This window comes from Mytilinidion resinicola, assembly GCF_010093595.1.
Source record: "Mytilinidion resinicola strain CBS 304.34 unplaced genomic scaffold BDZ99scaffold_2, whole genome shotgun sequence".
Lineage (NCBI taxonomy): Eukaryota > Fungi > Ascomycota > Dothideomycetes > Mytilinidiales > Mytilinidiaceae > Mytilinidion > Mytilinidion resinicola.
Window position 1 is genome coordinate 293,222 of NW_022985438.1, and position 20,111 is coordinate 313,332.

The following is a 20,111-nucleotide window of genomic DNA, read 5'->3' on the forward strand; positions in this document are numbered from 1 at the left end:
ACACGCGGCCTTTCTGATGTGAACATTCCTCTCTCACAATTCGATGATGCCTGGCTTCGGAGGCCTACAAGCTGAGGATGTCGCTTGGATGCATCCCAACAACGCATCTCCAAATACTCCACCAATACCCAATTGCACCACTTCTAGTGGCCAAGCCAACAGATCTACAGGAAAGACGGCCGCCTAACCCGTTCATGCAAGTCAGCTACAAGATCCATGAGCGACATATTCCTCGATTCTGTACCCGGTCGCTGTGTGCGGTCTACCCAAATCAGACACGGAAGCACGCGCTAAATCTCCGCGAACGTGGATTCATCCAGGATTTGGCAATTGAGGTACCATTTACCCGCAACATTTCCCCACTAAACCTCAGAGTTCGTCATAGCTTGCCCATCTCGTGTTGCTCGGCGGCCCTACCGAGATCATGCTCCATCCCAAAACAACATTGCCGTCCTATCACGGCCCCAGTCTCAGAGCAGCTCTTGCAGCTGTCCCTTCGTTTTGGTATAAGTTCCCCGCGTTAGCCATGCTACATAAAGTGCCAAGGTGTGTGTTCCCGGGAACGAGAGATGAGTTGATCAAAAAGTCTGAGTCGTTTTGGAAGCCACAACGAATAAAGCCTTAGCTGATGCTGCTTGCTAGAAGCCTACCCTTTCTTTTCCCGCAGTCTTCGCTCTTCTGTTTGCCACTGCCAACAGGATGACTATACTAAGCTCCTACGCTCAGCATGGCGTGCTCCTCTCCGCTCTCAAATTGGCTTTAGCTTCCCTGTCGCTAGCTGCTTCTTATAATAATGCTGGCGTCTTGAATTTTGGTACAGCATCTGGATACAGCTCCAAGGTCTACAATGTCTCAGCAGCCCCAACAGCTACTTCAGTCAATCGAGACTTCTCTGACCAAGTATTGGCGTTTCTCTGGGATCAGGTTGGACCTGTAGCTACTGGACCAGTCACTACTACGGTTTCGCCGACGCCCGAAGCCTTGATATATCCTACTCCTGGGGTTATGCACCCACTACTTGCCTCAAACGACACGAGTCTGGAAAGGTCCAAGCTGCCAAAGAACTTCAAATGGGGCATCGCATCATCAGCATACCAGATTGAAGGCGCTGCAAAAGATGAAGCGAAGTGGCCTTCCATCTGGAACCTACTCGCTCATCGCGTGCCAGACCAAGTATTAGACAACACCACCGCCGATGTTGTAGCCGAGCACTATTATCTTTACAAACAAGACTTTGCCCGGCTGAGGAGTCTCGGCGTCACAGGCTTTAGCCCGAGCATCAGCTGGCCACGTATCTTCCCTTCGGTAAAGGTCCCTTGAATGAAGTAGGTGTAAAGTACTATGATGATGTTATTGCTGAACTGGTCAAGAACGGGATTTCGCCTGCCGTGACACTGTTTCACTGGGATACTCCGCTAGCTTTATTCAACGAGTACGGTGCCTGGACGGATCCACATATCGTCGACGACTTCTTCAATTACGCGAAGTTCATCATCGGCCGCTAAGACAAGTACGTCGACACGTGGTTCACCATAAACGAGCCTCAGTATTGCAACTGGCAATACAGCTATTGCCCGGCTGGCAAATACTATCCTGCATACAACGGCGTGACGGGAGGGCTGGAGGCGCGTTTCTTGTGCGGCCATTACACGCTTCTAGCACACGCGAAGGTGGCGAAATGGTACCACGAAGAATTCAAGGGTAAAGGCCACATCACCTTCAAGAACTCTGGCAATTATTGCGAAGCCAACTCGACATCCAAGGCCGCTGAAGTAGCTAGGCGAAGGAATTTCGACTTCGCCGAGGGTTGGTTTGGAGGGCCTTGGACGGACGGCGACTGCGCCACGAGCTTGAAGGATGCTCTGGGAAGCTTTTTACGGGAGCTGTCGCCAGAGCAAAAGGCCTTGATTAAGGGGTCTTGCGATTTCTGTTGGTTTGCAGGCCGTAGCATCTGAACATTGACAGAACGCGACATTATGTACATGAGAGCGCCCTGTTTGCTACCGGCAGTGATTGCTGTAGGTGATTGTAATAATCCAACGATTTCTACGCCATTGACGGGTACTCTGCTTTCTACGCATTCGAAGTCGACGGCGGGGTTGAGGCGTGCGCGTCCAACAGCTCGAACCCAGCGTATCCCGAATGTGCTGGCAGCGCTTCGACAGATGCAGACGGTTTCCCTATTGGACCAGCGGCTGATCCTGCTTTGTCCGGGCTCTATGACACGGCTACAGGTATCTGCAGGTTTCTGAAGTATCTCACGACGGAGCTATTCCCTACGATTCCTGCGGAGCCGTTTGAGTCCCAGCTTACAACTCTGAATCAGATAGTTACTGTGGGATCTTCGCCGTGCTGGCGATTACCAAAACTGTCTGGATAGCATTCTCGGATCTATTGCCTACGACAAGGTCAATGTGACGGGCGCGTGGGCTTGGGCTATCTGTGAGTTCCTACCATTCACGGTTCAAACTCAATGGGAGTGGAACTAACTTGAGCAGTCGACAACTTCGAATGGGGATCCGGCACTACCTCCTAGCGTGCGCTCCGGGCTGCAATATGTGAATTACACAGACCTGACAAGAACACCAAAGGCGACCATGTTTCAGCTCCTGAACTGGTTCAAGGAGCACACCGAGCCCAGCAACTCGACAATGAGGTTGTTGTAGACGCGTATGAGACAAAGAAGGCGGGGTGGAAAGCATATGCGGTACAGTTATAGCGGTAGTAGATATATAATCCATCTGATGCGTTGTTCCTAGTGGAGCACAGCCGGCCTTATTTCTTGTCTACTGGGGTCTCTACACAGCCAACGAAGCTAAGGATGATGTGCCGATGGCATGATGCGTGCTTGCAGTTGGTGCAGGCATCTGGCCATGGATCCCTCGAGCCCGAGACTTGGAAGCGGGTGAGACAGGGTAAGCTTCGCGTTTGCGGCACCTCACCACGACGCGGCGTATGACTGAGACTGACGCCAGCGTGCTGAGCGCCTACTTCGTACTGAGCATGCTGTTGTTGTCTGGGGGTGCCTATGTCAGGTGAAGGCTGTTTCTTATCGGACCGCCCCCGCTAGCCCATGATGCATCCACCGTGACCGTGCCCGCCGTCCCGTAGCATCAAGGCATACACGAGAACACGAGAACCGCAGCGCTGTGCACCCAAAAGAATACACTCGTCTTCTGCTGCGTGCGTCGCTTGCCTTTCACTGCGCTGCCCCGTGTCTGCTTCGTCGGCCTCTCTCGTGCGTTGTCCCGGCCGCAAAGCTGCTTCATTGCCCTCTAAAACGCATCCGGCAAGGGCCCACGGACATCGGCATACTACAAGACTACCGCGAGCTCAACGTCAACCCAACCTGCCATCGTCCCCGCCACAGCCCCAGCTTCCCGAGCACCTAGTCGTGGAGCCCCTAAGCCTGGAGTTTGCGACGTGCGATCGAGTCACCATCATCTTGCCTGGCCACTTCTCTCCGCCACCCGCGGGCTACTCAAAGTGCTCTCATCCAGCAGTCCAGGCCTTCCAACCGCCCGAGAGCTCATCACACGCCGAATAGACTCCCGAGGCCCATCCCGACTCGCCGTGGCCGTCACGTCCAGCTCTACAGCACTCGAGCGACTACGAATGCGGCTGCTCTGAGCCCAGGTCGCCGGTGCGGTACCCGTTGTTCAGCAATCACGTCCGCAGTCTCGCGGAAGACCCTCCTCAGCACTTCGTCCTGGCCGACGAAACTCCCCCGGACCTTCCTACCCCATTCACTTCCGACCACCCATCCATTTCGACCTCCCGAACTTCTACTTCCCAGCGAATCTCTGCCCAACCAGCCTCCCAACATAATACATCCATACCTAGTGCCTCTGGCGTTCTAGGCACCCCCCATACAACCCCCGCAATACCTACACCAGCTCCCAAGCGCAGGCGTAGGCTCTCCAGCAGCTCGGAGGACTCGGAAAGTGCCGACGGAACCAGAACCAGAGGCAGGCCCTCAAACCACGAGTCGAAGCGTAGGCGCCGAGCTGACGGGACAATGCGCCTTGATTCCGAGACGACAAAACGGTCCCAGTCCCCCTCACAGACCTATTCCAACGGCTCGACTCGCTCGCCTGGTTCGCGGGTGAGTCTGGGCAAGATTGCGAACGGAAACTCCCACGTCAAGTCCGAGAGCAACGGCTCGGCGGCCTCATATACCAATGGAAACGCACTCTCGAACGGCCGGCCGCCGCAGCTAGCGCCGTCGTTTTACGGCCATGATCGAGGGGAACTGACGCGGATATTGATACAGAGCTTGACGGATCTGGGATATCATGGCGCCGCGGGCGCGTTGAGCCAGGAGAGTGGCTTCGAGGTTGAAGGGCCGACCGTTGCGGCGTTTCGGAGTGCAGTCCTACAAGGCGACTGGGCTGAAGCGGAGGCGTTATTATTTGGCACGCATTCTTACGACAGCGGGGGTGGCGTGGGTCTAAGAAGTGGAGGGGCAGCTTTTGGGAACAAATCACACGGAAAGGCGCCCCGAACATCTTCGTGGTCGCCGTCACGGCAAACTGGCGGTTTAACGCTTGCGGAGGGTGCGAACGAGAACGAGATGAAATTCTGGATGAGGCAGCAGAAATATCTCGAACTTCTCGAAACGCGGGATCTAGGGAGCGCTCTAATGGTTTTGAGGCAGGAATTAACACCTCTACATCAAGACGAGGGGAGGCTCCACGCCCTATCAAGGTAACACTGTGAACTTCCTTCGAAATGATGAACCATACTGACATAATTAGTCTCATGATGTGCCAATCCGCCGATGACCTCAAATATCAAGCCCAATGGGATGGTGCAGGAGGAGAGTCCAGATCAATACTTCTTTCAGAGCTTTCAAGTACGATCCGTATCTTCACACATCATGTCGACTGCTAACAACTCACAGAGTCAATATCACCGAGCGTAATGATACCCGAACATCGGCTAGCAATCCTTCTAGATCAGTTAAAAGACAGCTGGATCTCGAATTGTCTTTACCACAACACCGCTACTCCTCCTTCGTTGTATGTCGATCACACCTGCGAGCGCGATGATCTTCCCTTGAAGACAGTTCTAGAACTGCGGCATCATACCGACGAGGTGTGGTTCTTACGGTTCTCCCATGATGGGACTAAGCTAGCCACGACAAGCAAAGACGCTACCGTCATCATTTATGAAACAACAACATACAAAATCCTTCATAGGCTCACCGCCCATGAGAGTGGCGTGTGCTATGTTGCTTGGAGTCCGGATGACAGCAAACTTATCACGTGCGCACAAGCTCAGGATAATACTGCGCGGATATGGGACACTAAGGTGTGTAGTTTCACTGGGGTATCGCCGCAGGATATTGCTAATAGATAAATAGAGTGGCAGGTTACTCACCACCATCACCGAATTCTCGTATCCAGTCACGTCCGCAGCATGGGCTCCTAACGGCGAGTCCTTTGTGGTCGGCTCCCAAGACACCGCTCACGGTCTCTGTCTCTGGAACGTGCAGGGCGACAAGCTCTACGAATGGACCGAAGGCAGCCTCCGCGTCCACGACCTCGCCGTTTCCCCAGACGGCCAGCGCCTCGTCGTTCTCCTTGAGCACCGCATCTTGGTATATGACTTCGTCACCCGTGAAAAGTTGTGTGAATGGGCTCTCGACGACGTCAAATTGACCTCAGTGAACATCAGCCAGGACTCCCGCCACATGCTCATTAGCATGAACGACAACAAGATCCGACTTATGGATATCGATACCGGCGACGTGAGGCAGACGTTCACGGGGCAGACGCAGACGATTTATATTATCCGGAGTTCATTTGGCGGCGCGAATGAGAATTTTGTGGTGTCGGGGAGTGAAGGTATGGCATCGCACCCCCCTGTCAAGTTCCTGAGAGATGCTAACGGAAAACAGATTCGCGAGTCTACATCTGGCGAACAAACGGCCACCTCGTCGAGAAGCTAGACGCGCACCCAGGCGGCTGCGTCAATGCGGTTGCGTGGCATCCCACAGATCCCAGGGTCTTTGCATCAGCGGGCGATGATAAGAAAGTGAGAATGTAAGATTACCCCATAACCCCATTACCTATCCCCCCCCCCCCAAAAAAAAAAAAAAAAAAAAAAAAGGCGGCTGACGATCAGCGCAGTTGGAAACCGTCCCCCTCCCAGCTACCATCGAGTTCGAACGGGTATGGACGGTAACCGGACTTTCTCGAAGTATTCGCTTGAAGCTTGCTCGGGTTTTGGTCGGTTGCGCTCACTCACATACACCGCTTCCACGATGTTTTTCTTGCTTTTCTTTTGGTTCTCGGTATTGAATTTGAAAGCATTTGCAGGCGATTGATGAGTAAGGGCACCGATCAAATTCCTTTTAGCACTTTATCATATTGGAGTTGCGAGAGCTTTTTGTAAGAGCCGGGCTGGTCGTTATGTTGGTTTCGGGTTGGGAGGGCTGGGTGGGTGGGAGGATTGTGGATCTCGTCACTTTGCACATTGCCCACTTGCACATTCAGGGATCGGGGAGAGGTGGGGGCGCTGTAGAAAGGCCGAGATTATATATTGAAACTCTCTTTTAATTGGGGTGAATTGAGTGAGATGGTTGGGGTTCGTGATACTTAGGACTACCTAACTGATATTAAATATTAGGGACTTGTCACGTGGTTTTTTTCCTTACTTCGGATAGGTGGTGGAAAAAGTGTAGAGCGTTAGAGGAAATGATGTTGGGGTGGTTTTGGGCGGTTAGAAGTTAGCCTACGCGCGTGAAGTTTCCAACTTATGAATACAGTAAAACCTACGTATAGTGATAGGGGTCGGTCAGGGGGGCTACTGTCACTGTATAGGGAGTATCAACTGTTACCAAGGTCACGTGCCGCCAATTTGCAAGCCAGTCTGTCCCAAAACAACCTAAAAAAGGGGTGCCAGAGGGGCCACGGACCACTCTCCCATACAAATCCAAGCACGATTAGTATGATATTGTATAAGAGGGGCTTAGTGATACTATACTAAGCAGGGAGCTAGTGATATAGGAGGCAAATCGTACAATCCGGCACCTCGTATCACTGTATAGAGAATATCACTAAATTCCCGTATCATTATACGTAGGTTTTACTGTAGGGGGGATAACCATAAAGTAAGGTAGTCCTTTTCAAGTCTAATACTCGGGCCCCGTCGGGTTGTTTCACAATGATTGAAGATCAGCCCGTACGAGTAACATATCCTGTGTCCAAGAAACCCCGCCCCTTAAAACACACCACGCCGATTCATCGAGAATGGGGAGCATTTCACTACTCGCGACGAGCACGAATCGAGTCGACGGCACGAGGGCGGATCAATTCGGCGGCACGAGTCTCGTACAGGTGGCTCGCAATCACGCTCGCTCCAACGGTCCTCTATGTATGTACCTCGAAAAAATCACTTTCTATCCGCTCCCCCCTTTCTTTCGCCGACCACACACTCCTCCAAAACGAACCCTGTAACCTGCTCCGCCATCCGGACATCGCTTAGTAAGAGTTTAAAAAAAAATAAACTCCTTCGTAACAGGCCTAGGGAGTCCTTCGCTAAGGATTAAGACTCTCCACACCCTCTTTATCGCGAGCAATTGCCGGCGCAATTGCTGTACTTAGAGGCATGAGACAGTAAAGCTCCCGTACCGCACTTATCCGCAGTCACCACTTTAGGACATTCTACGCTATCGCATCTGGAAGATCGTGGATATACTTGCGGGCTTTTGCGAAATTGTGTGAACGGGAGATCTTCCGGCACTTAGGTAAGCTGGGGGATTGTGCAAGCTAGAGAATCATGTGAGCAGATCAGTCGTAGAAGAGATAGTATGTTTGCGATTCATGATCTGCTTGCGAGCGCGTTGCAACAGCACCAGTCTATGCGATAAACCTCCAATAGAGCAAACGTAGAGTCAGTGTATGTTTCCACCTTTGTCGACTTCTGTATCAAGACCCCTGATATCGAGAGCTATCCCCACAAAACCCTCATATTTGCTAAAGATTATTCCCTCCCTATGTTTTTGCTTGGCTAACCGCGAATCAGATGACGTTTGACTCTCTTCATTAAGAGGCGGATGCGACCGTCTCGGATAAAAAAGGCTTCTCTACTGGTCCGCTTCGACCACTTTCAGCGCTCATGGACATGGTGCGACTTCGCCTGGGACGATAGCGCGCTGAGGCTAGTTGCGCAAATGGGGTATTTGGAGCACTTTCCTGCACTTCCTGCGCGGCGGTGCGAAGCTGAGCTTTCTTAAGGATAGTACCGGCAGTGATTGGCTGGACGTTGTCTGTCATAAAATATATTCGGGGGAATATGGTGTACAGCTCGTCCTCTGAGCGGTCAGTGTTGACTGGTGAGTTGATTTTCCCTTCTTTCTTGCAATCTGCCACCTGAAATTCGAATGTCTTCCACGGGAGGTCGGGTTTAGGGATGTATTCGAAGCTCGGCTCCAGTCTTTGCTTGCTGCACTGGACGGACCGCCAAACCCGTTGCGCTTGCGCTAGGAATATTTCTAGTTCCCGTTCGAACGTCCCAACAACATCGGTAGTTAGGACATCGCGGATACCGACTTCCTTTGTTAAATCCTCGACAACCCAGTCTATCCTCTTTCCTGCCTCTTCCTCTTGCTCCTCAGGAAACATTGAGAGCAGTATGCCTCGAACAAAAGTCTCTTTCCTGTTTTCAACAACCGCTTGGCGGCGCAGAAGGTCGTGGAGTCCGTCGCTTTCGTCTAATAGATACACAGACTGGAATATGTGCTTGTTCACCAGTCTCGCAAGGTTTCCAAGGACTGTTGCGATCCGCATTTCCTTTGCAATGTCGGAATTCGATTGCGGAAGCGGTATCTCGTGCTTGAAGATAGAGTTTTCATGCAACTTGCCCCAATGCTTCTACACACCAGATGAGAACGTGGGCTTGAGAGGGCGTTGGATAAGCATACCTGGAGCATCTGGTCTGGTAGGTTCTTGCCGAGAAATTTCGCTATTAACGAAGATGCCGACTGCCACAAGTTCTCCAGTTCGTTCGCCCTACAGCAACATTGTCAGCTATTGAAGCCACGGCAGATCTCAAGTTGCTTACGTAGTTTGCAGGTTCCTGTCATCTAGAGGTGCAGAGAAGTTAAGCAATTCCTTTAGCTGTCCATCCGTTCCCTCGAACTCCTTCTTGAGGCCTTCATGCTCACGTCTAGTTTTGTCTAATGACTCTTCCAGCTTAGCTACCCGATCCCGGGATTCGCTCAGCTTCTTGGAGAACTCGGTTGCCTTTGCCTGGGATTCCTGCACCTGAGTTTTCAGGTCTGTGATTTCATGCTCTCTCTCCTTCAATTTAGAAATCTTTGCTTCATGCTTAGATTCAAGCTTACGACCGTTTGCCTTGACAACTTCTAGCGTGGTTTGTATTTCGGCGCGCTTCTCTTCTTTGTCATGAATATCGGTTTGCAGCCGCGCAATCGTACCTTGGAGTGTGCCAAGTTCTTCCTTATACTTGTCATACCTCTTTTCATAGATTGACAATACTTTCTGCTGTTCCGTCGAGTGGTCGTCCCTTTGGCTTTCCAATAGTGCATGAAGCTCCTTGAGCTGATTGTCCTTCGCTCGGATATCTTCCCTCAATTGAGGGATTTGATCGACCAAGTGGGAGAGTGTTTGAAATCCGACGTTTGAGGCAAAAGACTCGATAGCAGCCTTGAGGTCTTGGGCCATTCTGAGGGAATCAGAAATGGATGTAATGCCATTAATGGCCGAACCGGCTTGGGCAGACGTTTGCTTCGGTGCCGTAGACATTGTCGCTTCTGACCACCGACCAGGACAATCCCGTCCTCGCAGTAGCTTTATATGCCAGCCATTGTTGAGCAATTTCGGAGGCTCAAGAGATAAGTTGCTCCAGGAACCAATAAATTTGCTTACTAGAGGAAATAGCTGCCGTGACCGGCCATTGGGTATTGTTATCAACACTTCTTCCAATGTGGCTTGCAAAAGCAACAAAGCGGGGAGGAGTGGGGACACCATCGCGAACTAGTGGTTGCGCGGAAACGGGACGTATGTATGAACTGATGCTGGTCATCATATCTAGGCCTAATGCGACGGGAGCTTATGCCACTACCGTTCCGGTGAGCGGGCCGCAGCGATGATCCTTTACCCCGCGTTGGGAACCAATAGCTACCCGTTCAGGGTCACCATCACAAAAAGTGAGACTTTGGAGCACCATACGCCCCGCTAAGCGGAGTCTCACTGTTTGTGATGGTAAGCCTGCGGTTGGACTTCTTATTCTACCGTGATTTGGTTTTATATCAACTCGCCCAGGTTGTTAACGTGTCCAAGCGGGATACGGTGCTCCCTAACCTCAAGTGATAGGTACTCTCGGGGTGTTTCCTGTTATTCAAGTCGCGCACCAACAACATGTGCAAATGCAATCTCGATTCCAATCAGCTATAGAATGCGTGCCTACCTCGATTGCTCAGCAACATAGAAACAGTGCGCCAATCATACTTTGCCACATCGCGCCAACTGGTGCCATTGCTGTGCCGCACACGATCAATATGCAGGCGTTGCCAAGTGGATTCTCTCTCAATACGTAGCTTCCATGTGACGGCGGACTCCCTTCGATCTAAGTTAGAGAAAGGAGACTTCTGTGGCTATTACGACTCTTGGACACATTATTTGGCGAAGTCCCACTGCACGATCCCACAGCCACCACGCACGCTGTTTGCACAATTGCATTGGGGCAATTCGCAATGCAAAAAGAGCTCTTGGTGACTTTGGGCATCCCCAAAGAGGATTTTATTTCGGGATGCCTTCACTATCTCATCTTGAACTAGCTCAATTCCAACACCCATTTAAAGTGGTTCCCACATTATGGAACGGCGAGGCACGATAATAATCGATTGCAAGTCTGGAGGCCGTTAACGTAGGTGATGGGGTTATTGCGGCGCAGGTAGTTATTGAGGCTAGTGCATAGACTTTCCGTACGTAGTTAGCGCTCTGCTAAGCGAGGAAAATCAACCCCTCACTCATCACCAATCCTCATACACCACAAAGTCGCGATGCTAGACGCGTTTTCACACGTTTAAATTTACCAACCAACATGCCCCGTTGGCCTCAAGAAAATACGGATTTGCGCCATCATACGAGCGAGCGGAGGGCAAGGAAGCTTAAAAAACGGGTGAAAATTTCTACAGAAGCAGTTCTTACAACTGCTGCAATTCTCGCTTTAGAGGCAGCAAAGCAGGCGACAGCAGAACACTGCAGCTGCTGCAAAAGCAGTTAGGAAAGCTGCTAGCGCTATCAAGCAGCTTGCAAAGGACGAAGAAGCCGTTCAGCTACAGCTGAGGAAGGACGCTCGAGCTATCGCTAAGACTGCACGAGAATTACAGGCCGCTGCCAAACGCGCATCAGGTGAAGCAGGCAAAGCTGCTAAGCAGGCAGAGAGGGCCTATATAGCAGCAGATAAAATAGCACGTGCGAAGCAAACTACAGAGGCAGTTGCTGAGGCCCTACGAGCTAAGGAAGCGGAACACGCCGCGCAGCAGCTCGCGCAGCAGCAATTAGGTGCGCTTGAGCATGCCGAGCAGCAGTTAGCTACTGCTAAGCAGGCAAAGGGTGATAGCAGTAGTGATGAGGACGCGGTAGGAAGCGATGGCAGCACGGAGAGCGAGGACAACGACGTATAACTACGCCACCAAGTTATTCGCTATATACGGAAGCTCCATACAAAAGTAGAGCTTCAAAAACCGTGAATATTCCTTCTTTTAGTGTTATTCTGCGTGATTGTGTGTGGAAATGCTGGTGTCACACAAATTTTTGGTGTTCGCGGCACTAAGCTACATCGACTTAGCCTCAATAACTACCTCCGCCGCAATAACCCCATCACCTACGTTAACTAGAATGCAGGATAGAAAACAAGTCTGCTGACCGCCGTGCCTCGCCTTGCTCGGAACAGAACGGTTTCAGCAACCCGTCGAAGGCGTACCCTCCGAGCTCATGTTGCCGCGATCAGAGGTCACATTAAGGCTATTGCTCGTCCGACGAAAGTTACTGCAAAGCTATGGACCAAATTCTCTATCCGGTGTTCGCAGCAGTCAAAACGCGAACCTCAGAAAACACAACCTTTGCAATGGTGGTACCAAAAATGGAACTCGATAACGCAAGTTGATACGAAAATGGCAAGGTCATCTCTGGAAATCCCAAATGGGGGTTCAATGTTGCGACTCTCCTGTATTCTGTTAGACTTTGCTGTGCCCTTGCAGCTTTGGGCCGTTGAATAGAGTATTTGAGGGGGTTCTTGAAATCGACGGGGTATTTGAAATGGCTCGTGCGTAGGAACATCAAAAATGACGGAGAATGCCGCTTGTAAGGGCAATCGCATACAAATTAGCATTCTATCGCATATTTGATGTTCCTCACACCGTATCTCAATTGATTTTGTATATTGTCAAGTCCTAGCATAGTGTTAAGGTTGCAGGAGTGCTAAGAATACATAAGAATGCCTCCCCACGCTGTTTTTTGTACTGCACGTCCATCACGCTGCATTAAATAACACCCTTAATACTAGGGCAATAGTATAGATATATAACTTTTTTAATAAGAATCTATGCTCTAGGAGTAATATACAGTATCTTTCAACTGCTAATTCTGATTTGGGGCTTAACTTCTGTTGGAATTTATGTACATCTTGGTGAGATTAGCGTTTTCTGTTGATGCGCTTGAGAATGGTATCCGGGTGTATCCCATAGGCGAATGCGCTAGCTGAGGGGCTCCCGTAATATTCAGATTGATGTCCACTGATGGCGTCCTGTATAATCTGTTCTTTGGCTTGTCCACAGTGCAATAGCAGCATGGTAAGTGGGTGTATTAGGAATAAGGGGCCACGGGGCGTAGGGGCGAGCTGATTTTTGGGTGTTCACAGCAGAATCGTTGATCCTGACCAATCAGAAATAGGCGGTGAGGCGTACGCACGAGCCATTTCAAATACCCCCTCAAATACTCTACCTTGTTTTTGTTTTGAGAGAAGCAGGCCATAACAAGCATTGCAGCAAAGGTCGTCCCATCGACTATGGCGTGTAGCAACAAGTTTCGCCTTCTTCTGCCTGTTGCACTGTCTGCACACAAAGCTGGTGGATGGAACAAGCCGATGCAATGTCCATTCACCCCGTGGATCGTATTGCTTCACCACTTCGAACGGGGGCTTGGGTGGGTTTTGGCCGCTGGATTCCTGAAGGATGGTAGCGACTTCAGAGTCTTGAGATGACCCCGAAGCCATTTGTCTCTGTAAAGATTGAGTGCACAGTTTTCTGGTGTGCTGTAGACTGAGGAAATATCGTGGACCGAAAGGTACCGTGGTATGACCCAGCATGAAAGACTAACCGAGATAGTGGATAAGCTAGAGGCTCCGTCCAGTGCGCCAGGGAAGAAAAGGTTAGTCTTTCGAAGTCTTAAGGCGGGCGAGCTTTGAGGCTCTGGAATATGCAATCGCGGTACAAACCATGGTGGAGGCACGGGAGCTCTGGAAACGACAATCCGGCGCGGGGCCTTGCCAAGTCTCGTGCATCACGTGCAATGTGTCAGGGGATCAAAGCTGGGCAGCAAATTCCAACGCGCTGGTTGAGCAACCCACCAAGATGACTTTGATTGCGACTCACGGCTCACATGGCCCGCGAAACCATTATCTCATTCCTAGCGCCTCCAGGTCTTTTTTGCACTGCCTTTTCGCCTTCCCCGACGCCATGAGTCCTGCCGAGGCCTAGATCCCCAGCATACTTGGAGACTACTCCCCAAGCCGCACGAAACAGTTCTATTAAAGAGGATATTGCAGATAATACTTTAGATTCCGATGGTGATATTGTCTAGGTGGATATTAGACGAATATTAGTAGCCCTGCGCTATCATCGCCGCTAGCCAGTGGCCCGTTTATTTCAAACTTAGCGGAATAGCGAGCTTGAGACTTATGCTTGTTGGATGGCTAATAATTGGCTAGGATATAGCAAGGGCTCCTTGTACAACAAGGGTCTTTGAAAATCCATGTAGCACGGCAGTGTTTTCACAGCAGTGGCGGTGGCGGCCTGTGGTCTGTCTCTACTTCGTCATCGTGAGTGTTGTAGAAATAGCATTCCTCAGACATAGTGCGCCACCCGTTCCTTTGAGTCTAAAGAATGCATACTTCTGTGATTCCATCCAGCGGGAGCTTTTAATCTACCGCTCCACCTCCCTCGTCTTTACAGCAGTCCTTGTTCATTTCCGCCATCAATAATGAAAATGGTGTCGAAACCTTTTCAGAATGATGCTCTGAACGGGCTGTGCTCGAAAGGATTATCTCCCTGTCACGTTGTTTCTGCCACCAGTTATCGTGACATTCAACACTAACTAGCTGACTTATGTAACATATATGAGGCATGTTGATGCAAGAACTCCGGGAGGTCGCAAATGACATGCTCCGCGTCACGTGAAGACCAGTTCAATCGTGCGCGCAGGAACGACCTAGCGCGCTTGCCCAACACGACACCACCATATATTCGATTGTTATGAACCCTCTAGAGCTAGTCAAGACAGGTATAAGGACATAACATATAAGAGAGCTAAGGATTAGAGCGAGTGATTGTTGAGAAATCTGAGAAAAGATGACCCCAGGTCGAAAATCAGCCCAGCTCAACATACCGAGCTCAGCATACCGAGCTCGCACACGCTCTGAGCAGTACAAAACCAACGAGAGCATCATTTGACGCTATTTATGCCGTTATGTAGACGAAATTTATTTTCCTATGCGGGCTTAGCGCCGTTCCTTGTATCTTTTCGAGCGTGTAGCCTCGCTCTCGCCCTCAATCTTTCCCGTGTGTTCCACCTAGTCCTCATCTGCGACGTTTCTCGAGCGCCTAGTTGTAACCTACGCCACCGAGATCAATCTTGATACCTTTTGCATAGGCCTTCGAGGGGTTCCGGTGTTGCAGGCGATGCAGAGGCGGTCGCACCAGCGATTGCTCGCGACGGAGAGGGTGTGGAGAATCCAGATCTGTAGCGGAGGCCCACTTGACGCTATTTGTGGTGCTTTAGCACCTCATTATACATCGGAACGAGATAGGAAAGGACGGCGTGTCTAAGCTTGTTGTTTCTAGTACTGTATTTTCAATGTATACATGTAAAACGAACTAGAAAAAAAGAAGGGTGGAAACTGAAAGGCAATTGGCAAGCGAGTGGGTATAAACATCTCTATGTACCTCTTAGCAAGGGAAGGGCCCTAACTAATCCCGCACCCTTTTGTACCCACTATGCCCCAACAAGCACCCCAGGCAGCCGACCACCAGGCGCCAAAGATATCGCGGAAGAAAAATAATGGACAAGAATATGACTAGGTATCAAGAAAAAACAGCGCAATACAGACTCGCTAACCTTAGCTAGCTGTGGGAGGATATCTCGCAAATGAACCGTCATAAACACCATCCCCAGAACATAATCAGACACCTTGAACCCCCCCGCTCCCCCAACTTGCGCACGCTTCTCGTCTCACAGGTATATCGATAACAATGCCATCAAGCAACCATAGCTTGATACCCAACCCCTTCTCGTTCACGCCCTCCGCTCTCCCGCTCCCGCTCCCGCTCTAACTCTCGTTCCCGCTCAATCTGCAAACTCCGCTGCTGATCCAGCTTCGCCTGCGCCATGCTCGCCTTCGCCGCCTCCTGCAACTGCTCCCTTACTCGCTTCCCCTCCCTCTCCTCCTCGCTCCCCAAGCGCCCCGGACTCCCTGAATACCGCTGTTCCCTCGGCGCACTTCCCGTACTCGCCGCCTCGAACCCCTCGTCTTCGCTCGCCACACCACCGCCGCCGCCGCTCATCCCGACGCCAGACCCGCCGGAACCAACACTCAACCCCAGCCCGAGCCCCATCCCGTGGAGCTCCCCTTCGCGCACCTCCTTCCAGCTGCACTTCGCGTGCTTCTTCGTGCAGCCCATGCACGCGGTCAGGTTCTTGAGGCAGTCCATGTGCAGCCGCCGGCAGCGGTCGCAGGGGGGCAGGATGCGTTCGCCCTTGGCGAGTGTTTCCATGCGGTGCACCATCTCGGCCTTGAACGGGCCGCCGTCGTCCTTCTCCGTCGGGGGCGCGCCGCGGGGTGTGGGCGCGGGGAGGAGCGAGGCGGGGGTGCCGGGGATCGGGACGGGGGAGTTGTTCTGGAGGAGGAGTTGGGCGATTTCGGCGTCGGTCATCTGGCTGGCGGGTGGGATGGTGGCGGAGGGGGTTACGGAAGGGGGTTGGGAGCTGCTGGCTTTGATTGTGGGTTTCGGTGCCTGGGAAGGGGTTGTGGGATGGGAGGAGGGCTGTTGAGGGCCGGAGGATGCGCGGCGGGCGTCGCCGTTTGAGGGTTGAGAGGAGGGCCGGCGGTCGCTGAGAGTGAAGAACTTGTTTAGGAGGTCTTGGCGGGTTGTTGTGGAGGCGCCGCTGCGGGAGGATTCGGCGTTGGAGCCGTTTTGGTCGGCTGGGGGGCGAGAATTGACAGCCACGAAGCCTTGGGAGGGTTGGGAGAGGAGGCTGGCGAGTGTGGTGCTGGCAGCTTGGGCTGCGCCGTTCATTAAGGCGACGTTGGAGGGGCTTGTGGCACGGATTGGAGGCACAGGGCTGGCAGTTGCTCTTCGGTCTAGTATTGCTTGCTTGCGGCCTTTGAGGCGGTGGTTGAGCTGTCTTGTTCGCGCAGCGACTGTACATAATTAGCAACTACATAGGGAGAATACCGGCATTCCGTACCTTGGTCCGCCAATTGACATATCTGCGCCAGGTTCTTCTCCAGTATCTCCAATGTTCCCAACTCTTTCTCCTCGTCTTCAGTGATTGGCTGCGGCGGGATCATCTTTTGCGGGATTCCCGACGATATCAAGACAAAGTCTTCCTCGGAGATCTGCACGCGGCATTGCTTGGTGTAGAACTGGCAGACGCGGACGCCTTCGCTCATCTGGCCCAGTTGGAATTGCTCGGATTTGTTGCGGGCGAATTCGACGACGTCGAGCCACGATACTGTCGTCCCATCTTTTCCATGCGACTTAAGCACTCGTGGCGGCCCGTCGAACAACCTCTCAAATCGCTTGATCAGGATTGGGCCGAGCGGACGGGCACCGAGGTTGCAGGCCATGGACTCATGGCGGTCGAGTACGCCCTGGTAGTCATTCAGAAGCGTGAGGATGTTCGGCAGCGTGTCGTCGTTGGTAATCAGCGGCAGGTCGTCGTTGCAGTGGCGGGCGAGATAGTTGATCTGCAGGTGGTTGTGGGTCTTGGCCGCTTTGTGCAGCGGCGGATGCAGCTGGTCGTGGGACGGACTGCGCTTGCGCTTGAGGTCGTTCATGGTCAGCGTCTCGCTCTGCGTGGCCGTGTCGACGTTGCTCATGGCGTGGAGGAGACGGCGGAGGGAGGGGGGCGCGCAGAAGGGCGAAGGGACCGGGGACGACGCCGTCCGGAGTGGTTTCGCGGTGGTGGTGGTGTGCGGCACGGCCAGGAATCTAGAAGGGTGGAGACGGCTCGCGGGACTGGGGCGGGATGCGTCGCCCGAAGGAGCAGCTCGCTCAACCCTCCCACACCATGCGCTGCACCTCGGCAGACGTGCAGAGGAGTGGTCTGGCCAGCGGCACAGCGAGTCGGAGGGGAGCTTGGGAGGGGGCCGCAGTTGTCCGCGCAGGGTGGGTGAGAGAGGAGTTCCAGACTGCACACTAGGGGGGAGGAGAGGAAGCCGGGAGGTTGCGACAAAGAAGCGCTGGCTGACCAGCGGAGCAGATACGGTGTACTGTACGTGGGGTGCGATATGGCCGTGGTGGGTGCGAAGCGGAAGCATGGACGGCACGAGAATATGCAGCGATGAGCGCGAACAGCTCAGAACTCTTTCACAGCTAGCTTCGTGAGACTTGGGAAGGGCTCCCAGATTCAACAAGTATTCCAGCATTCAAGCAATCACTGGGACCTGGTTTAGTGGTAGAAGATTGCTTCCGGCTCGCTGCACCACCCAGAGATTTGGTCTGCTCAAACAACACCAACATACATTATCGGGCCACGGTAATTGTGTGCTCATGAAGAGGCCCTCGTCTCTCTCTACGGCTTTGACCCTCGAACCATCTCAAAACACATCGTTCTCGGAGTGATTCTTGGAAGTGTGGTCGGTGCCTCCCCACGCCCCAGCATCCACCACACTTCCGGTCCACCGTACAGCCGCACTAGCCAGCGGAGGCCTTCTCTCCGGCCAATGGAACCTTGTCGCCTGCGGGGTCCGCTGGCCCTCACTGCGGAAATCCCTCACACCAACTCGCTGCACGGCTCAGCGGGCTAGCCGTGCTGCCACCCGTCACATGAAGGCGGAACGACTCCCCAATGCTCCACTTCCGCCCCGGCCGACGGAGAGATGCTCCGACCAGTCGGGGGGAGAACTGACGACGCATCTTGCATGCATCCCGACAGTTTGATGAGGCAAAACATCTTGAGGAAAACACCTTCAATCTGTTAGAGCATATAATCTAGGACGTCTGAATCCTCTGATGCTGTATGTAGGAACCATGCGTTCCTCTTTCTCCCAAGGTGCAGCCCACGCAACTGTCAAAGCGTTGAGAATAGGATCCTACGTATCCAGCCAGACCTGTCTAGAACGCCCAATATAGGTCGCTCAAAACGGTGACTTCAATATCACTGATGATCAGATGGCTAGATCCGTCGTGCGCGCGGCAACCTCCATGTCCGCCAAGCGGCCCCGTCACGTGGCTCAAATGGAGCTACCCCCACCACCACTAACAATCCCGCTCTGCATCTCAACTTCGACCGCGATCCACTACAACATCGCCACGAAAACACCTGATACCCAACCTTAACTCGCCCTACGACATCCCACAAGTCCCACCTCTCCTTTTCCAATGTCAGACCGCGGCGCATTCCGGGGCGGACGCGGCGGTGGGCGTGGCGGCGGGGAGCACCACCGCGGCGGCAGGGGTGGAGCCCGGGGCGGAGGTGCTGCTGCAACTACGGAACGGCCGAAGAAGGAGAATATCCTCGACCTCAACAAGTACATGGACAAGCAGATTACGGTCAAGTTCTCTGGGGGACGGGAAGGTAAGATCGAATGCTCTCATGCTCGCGCGCGTTCTGGATTTTGCAGCGTTGGAGGACTGGCGGGGGGATGGAGGGATTGGGACGGCAGTGCGGTCTTTTGTGGTGCTAATTGGAAACAGTCATTGGGACGCTGAAGGGCTACGATCAGCTCATGAATCTGGTGCTGGATGAGGCGAAGGAGATTACGAAAGGTGAGTGTCCCATATTAGCTAAATTGCGAACGAAGCTAACATCTCAACAGACGACGAAGGCAACGAGGACTCGAGAGATCTGGGCCTGCTAGTCGCCCGCGGCACGCTCCTCGTCCTTATTTCCCCGATCGACGGCAAAGAGGAGATCGCGAACCCGTTCCTGAACGCTGACGACGACGATTGAGAGATGCGAAATGGGATACGTGCTCTTGCGACTACCTTACGGGCGGTTTAAAAAATATGCGGATTGTGGGGAGGTGATACCCGAGGATTGGGGGACCTGGTTTTTTACCAGGCAAGATGCTAGATGTGAAAAACCACATGCGGGGAAAGCAATTCAAAAAGGTTGAGGTGCGAGGGCAGATTGGGGGTAGGATACCATTGCATACAATACTGCCATCAAGACTAAGGACCAAAATGAAGAGCTTTGGACACTTGGAACATGAGCTGAAGCGCCCCGTATCATGCTGACCGTACCGTTGTGACCGAGATACGAAGACAATTGGCCGAGGACTGTGAATTGGCTTGAGGTTGCAGAAAGGCAAAAGTAAACTTCAAATCGCACTGTCACCAATTCCTTTCGCCGTATCGATGCGGGCGTCGGAGGGACTCTAAGAATTTTGTGATTAGGTCAGTCTTACCCTATCTCCGACAGCTCAATCTTGATGCCGTCACTTACGTCAAAAAAAGTAAACACCCAACATCCACCCAGCGTATTACGCCGTCCCTATGAAAGTTCGATTTGCACGGTTCGATCCGGGAGTCAAAGTAACAAAACGGGCTAGACTGTCAACGGACCTCCCTCAGTGTCCTTTCCTCATCCTCCTGACGGCAACCCGATATCTGGCCCGTCCTTCACGTTAAAAAT

At 52.6% G+C, this 20,111-nt stretch overlaps 7 protein-coding genes across 7 annotated transcripts; 4 read left to right on the forward strand and 3 right to left on the reverse strand.

The window, feature by feature from the left end:
* Nucleotides 1–424: 424 nt before the first annotated feature.
* On the forward strand, nt 425–2,720 carry BDZ99DRAFT_505423 (glycoside hydrolase; the record flags this gene model as incomplete). Its single annotated transcript, XM_033724105.1, has 6 exons — nt 425–548; nt 779–1,291; nt 1,330–1,460; nt 1,512–1,929; nt 2,088–2,329; nt 2,499–2,720. The coding sequence occupies 6 exons, from the start codon at nt 425–427 to the stop codon at nt 2,664–2,666; spliced, it is 1,596 nt and encodes a 531-aa protein (XP_033582653.1). The 3' UTR covers nt 2,667–2,720.
* A 1,298-nt stretch (nt 2,721–4,018) lies between these two features.
* Nucleotides 4,019–6,189, forward strand: BDZ99DRAFT_514337 (WD40 repeat-like protein; the record flags this gene model as incomplete). Its single annotated transcript, XM_033724862.1, has 6 exons — nt 4,019–4,707; nt 4,758–4,855; nt 4,904–5,313; nt 5,366–5,849; nt 5,903–6,047; nt 6,135–6,189. 6 exons carry the CDS (start codon nt 4,019–4,021, stop codon nt 6,187–6,189), a joined length of 1,881 nt encoding a protein of 626 aa, XP_033582654.1.
* Nucleotides 6,190–8,051: 1,862 nt separating this feature from the next.
* Nucleotides 8,052–9,773, reverse strand: BDZ99DRAFT_514338 (uncharacterized protein; the record flags this gene model as incomplete). Its single annotated transcript, XM_033724863.1, has 3 exons — nt 8,052–8,879; nt 8,930–9,017; nt 9,070–9,773. The coding sequence occupies 3 exons, from the start codon at nt 9,771–9,773 to the stop codon at nt 8,052–8,054; spliced, it is 1,620 nt and encodes a 539-aa protein (XP_033582655.1).
* A 3,250-nt stretch (nt 9,774–13,023) lies between these two features.
* Nucleotides 13,024–13,248, reverse strand: BDZ99DRAFT_344073 (uncharacterized protein; the record flags this gene model as incomplete). Its single annotated transcript, XM_033714414.1, has 1 exon — nt 13,024–13,248. A coding segment is annotated over one exon (225 nt), but the record flags the coding sequence as incomplete, so codon positions are not given.
* A 1,766-nt stretch (nt 13,249–15,014) lies between these two features.
* On the reverse strand, nt 15,015–17,310 carry BDZ99DRAFT_432385 (uncharacterized protein; the record flags this gene model as incomplete). The annotated part of the gene is made up of 2 exons (XM_033717332.1): nt 15,015–16,671; nt 16,719–17,310. 2 exons carry the CDS (start codon nt 17,308–17,310, stop codon nt 15,509–15,511), a joined length of 1,755 nt encoding a protein of 584 aa, XP_033582657.1. The 3' UTR covers nt 15,015–15,508.
* A 1,397-nt stretch (nt 17,311–18,707) lies between these two features.
* BDZ99DRAFT_120877 (uncharacterized protein) lies at nt 18,708–19,269 on the forward strand. Its single transcript, XM_033712519.1, has one exon. It carries the CDS (start codon nt 18,857–18,859, stop codon nt 19,184–19,186), a length of 330 nt encoding a protein of 109 aa, XP_033582658.1. The 5' UTR covers nt 18,708–18,856; the 3' UTR covers nt 19,187–19,269.
* On the forward strand, nt 19,046–19,472 carry BDZ99DRAFT_457666 (uncharacterized protein). The gene is made up of 2 exons (XM_033718736.1): nt 19,046–19,243; nt 19,294–19,472. Exons 1-2 carry the CDS (start codon nt 19,204–19,206, stop codon nt 19,425–19,427), a joined length of 174 nt encoding a protein of 57 aa, XP_033582659.1. The 5' UTR covers nt 19,046–19,203; the 3' UTR covers nt 19,428–19,472.
* The last annotated feature ends 639 nt before the right edge of the window (nt 19,473–20,111 follow it).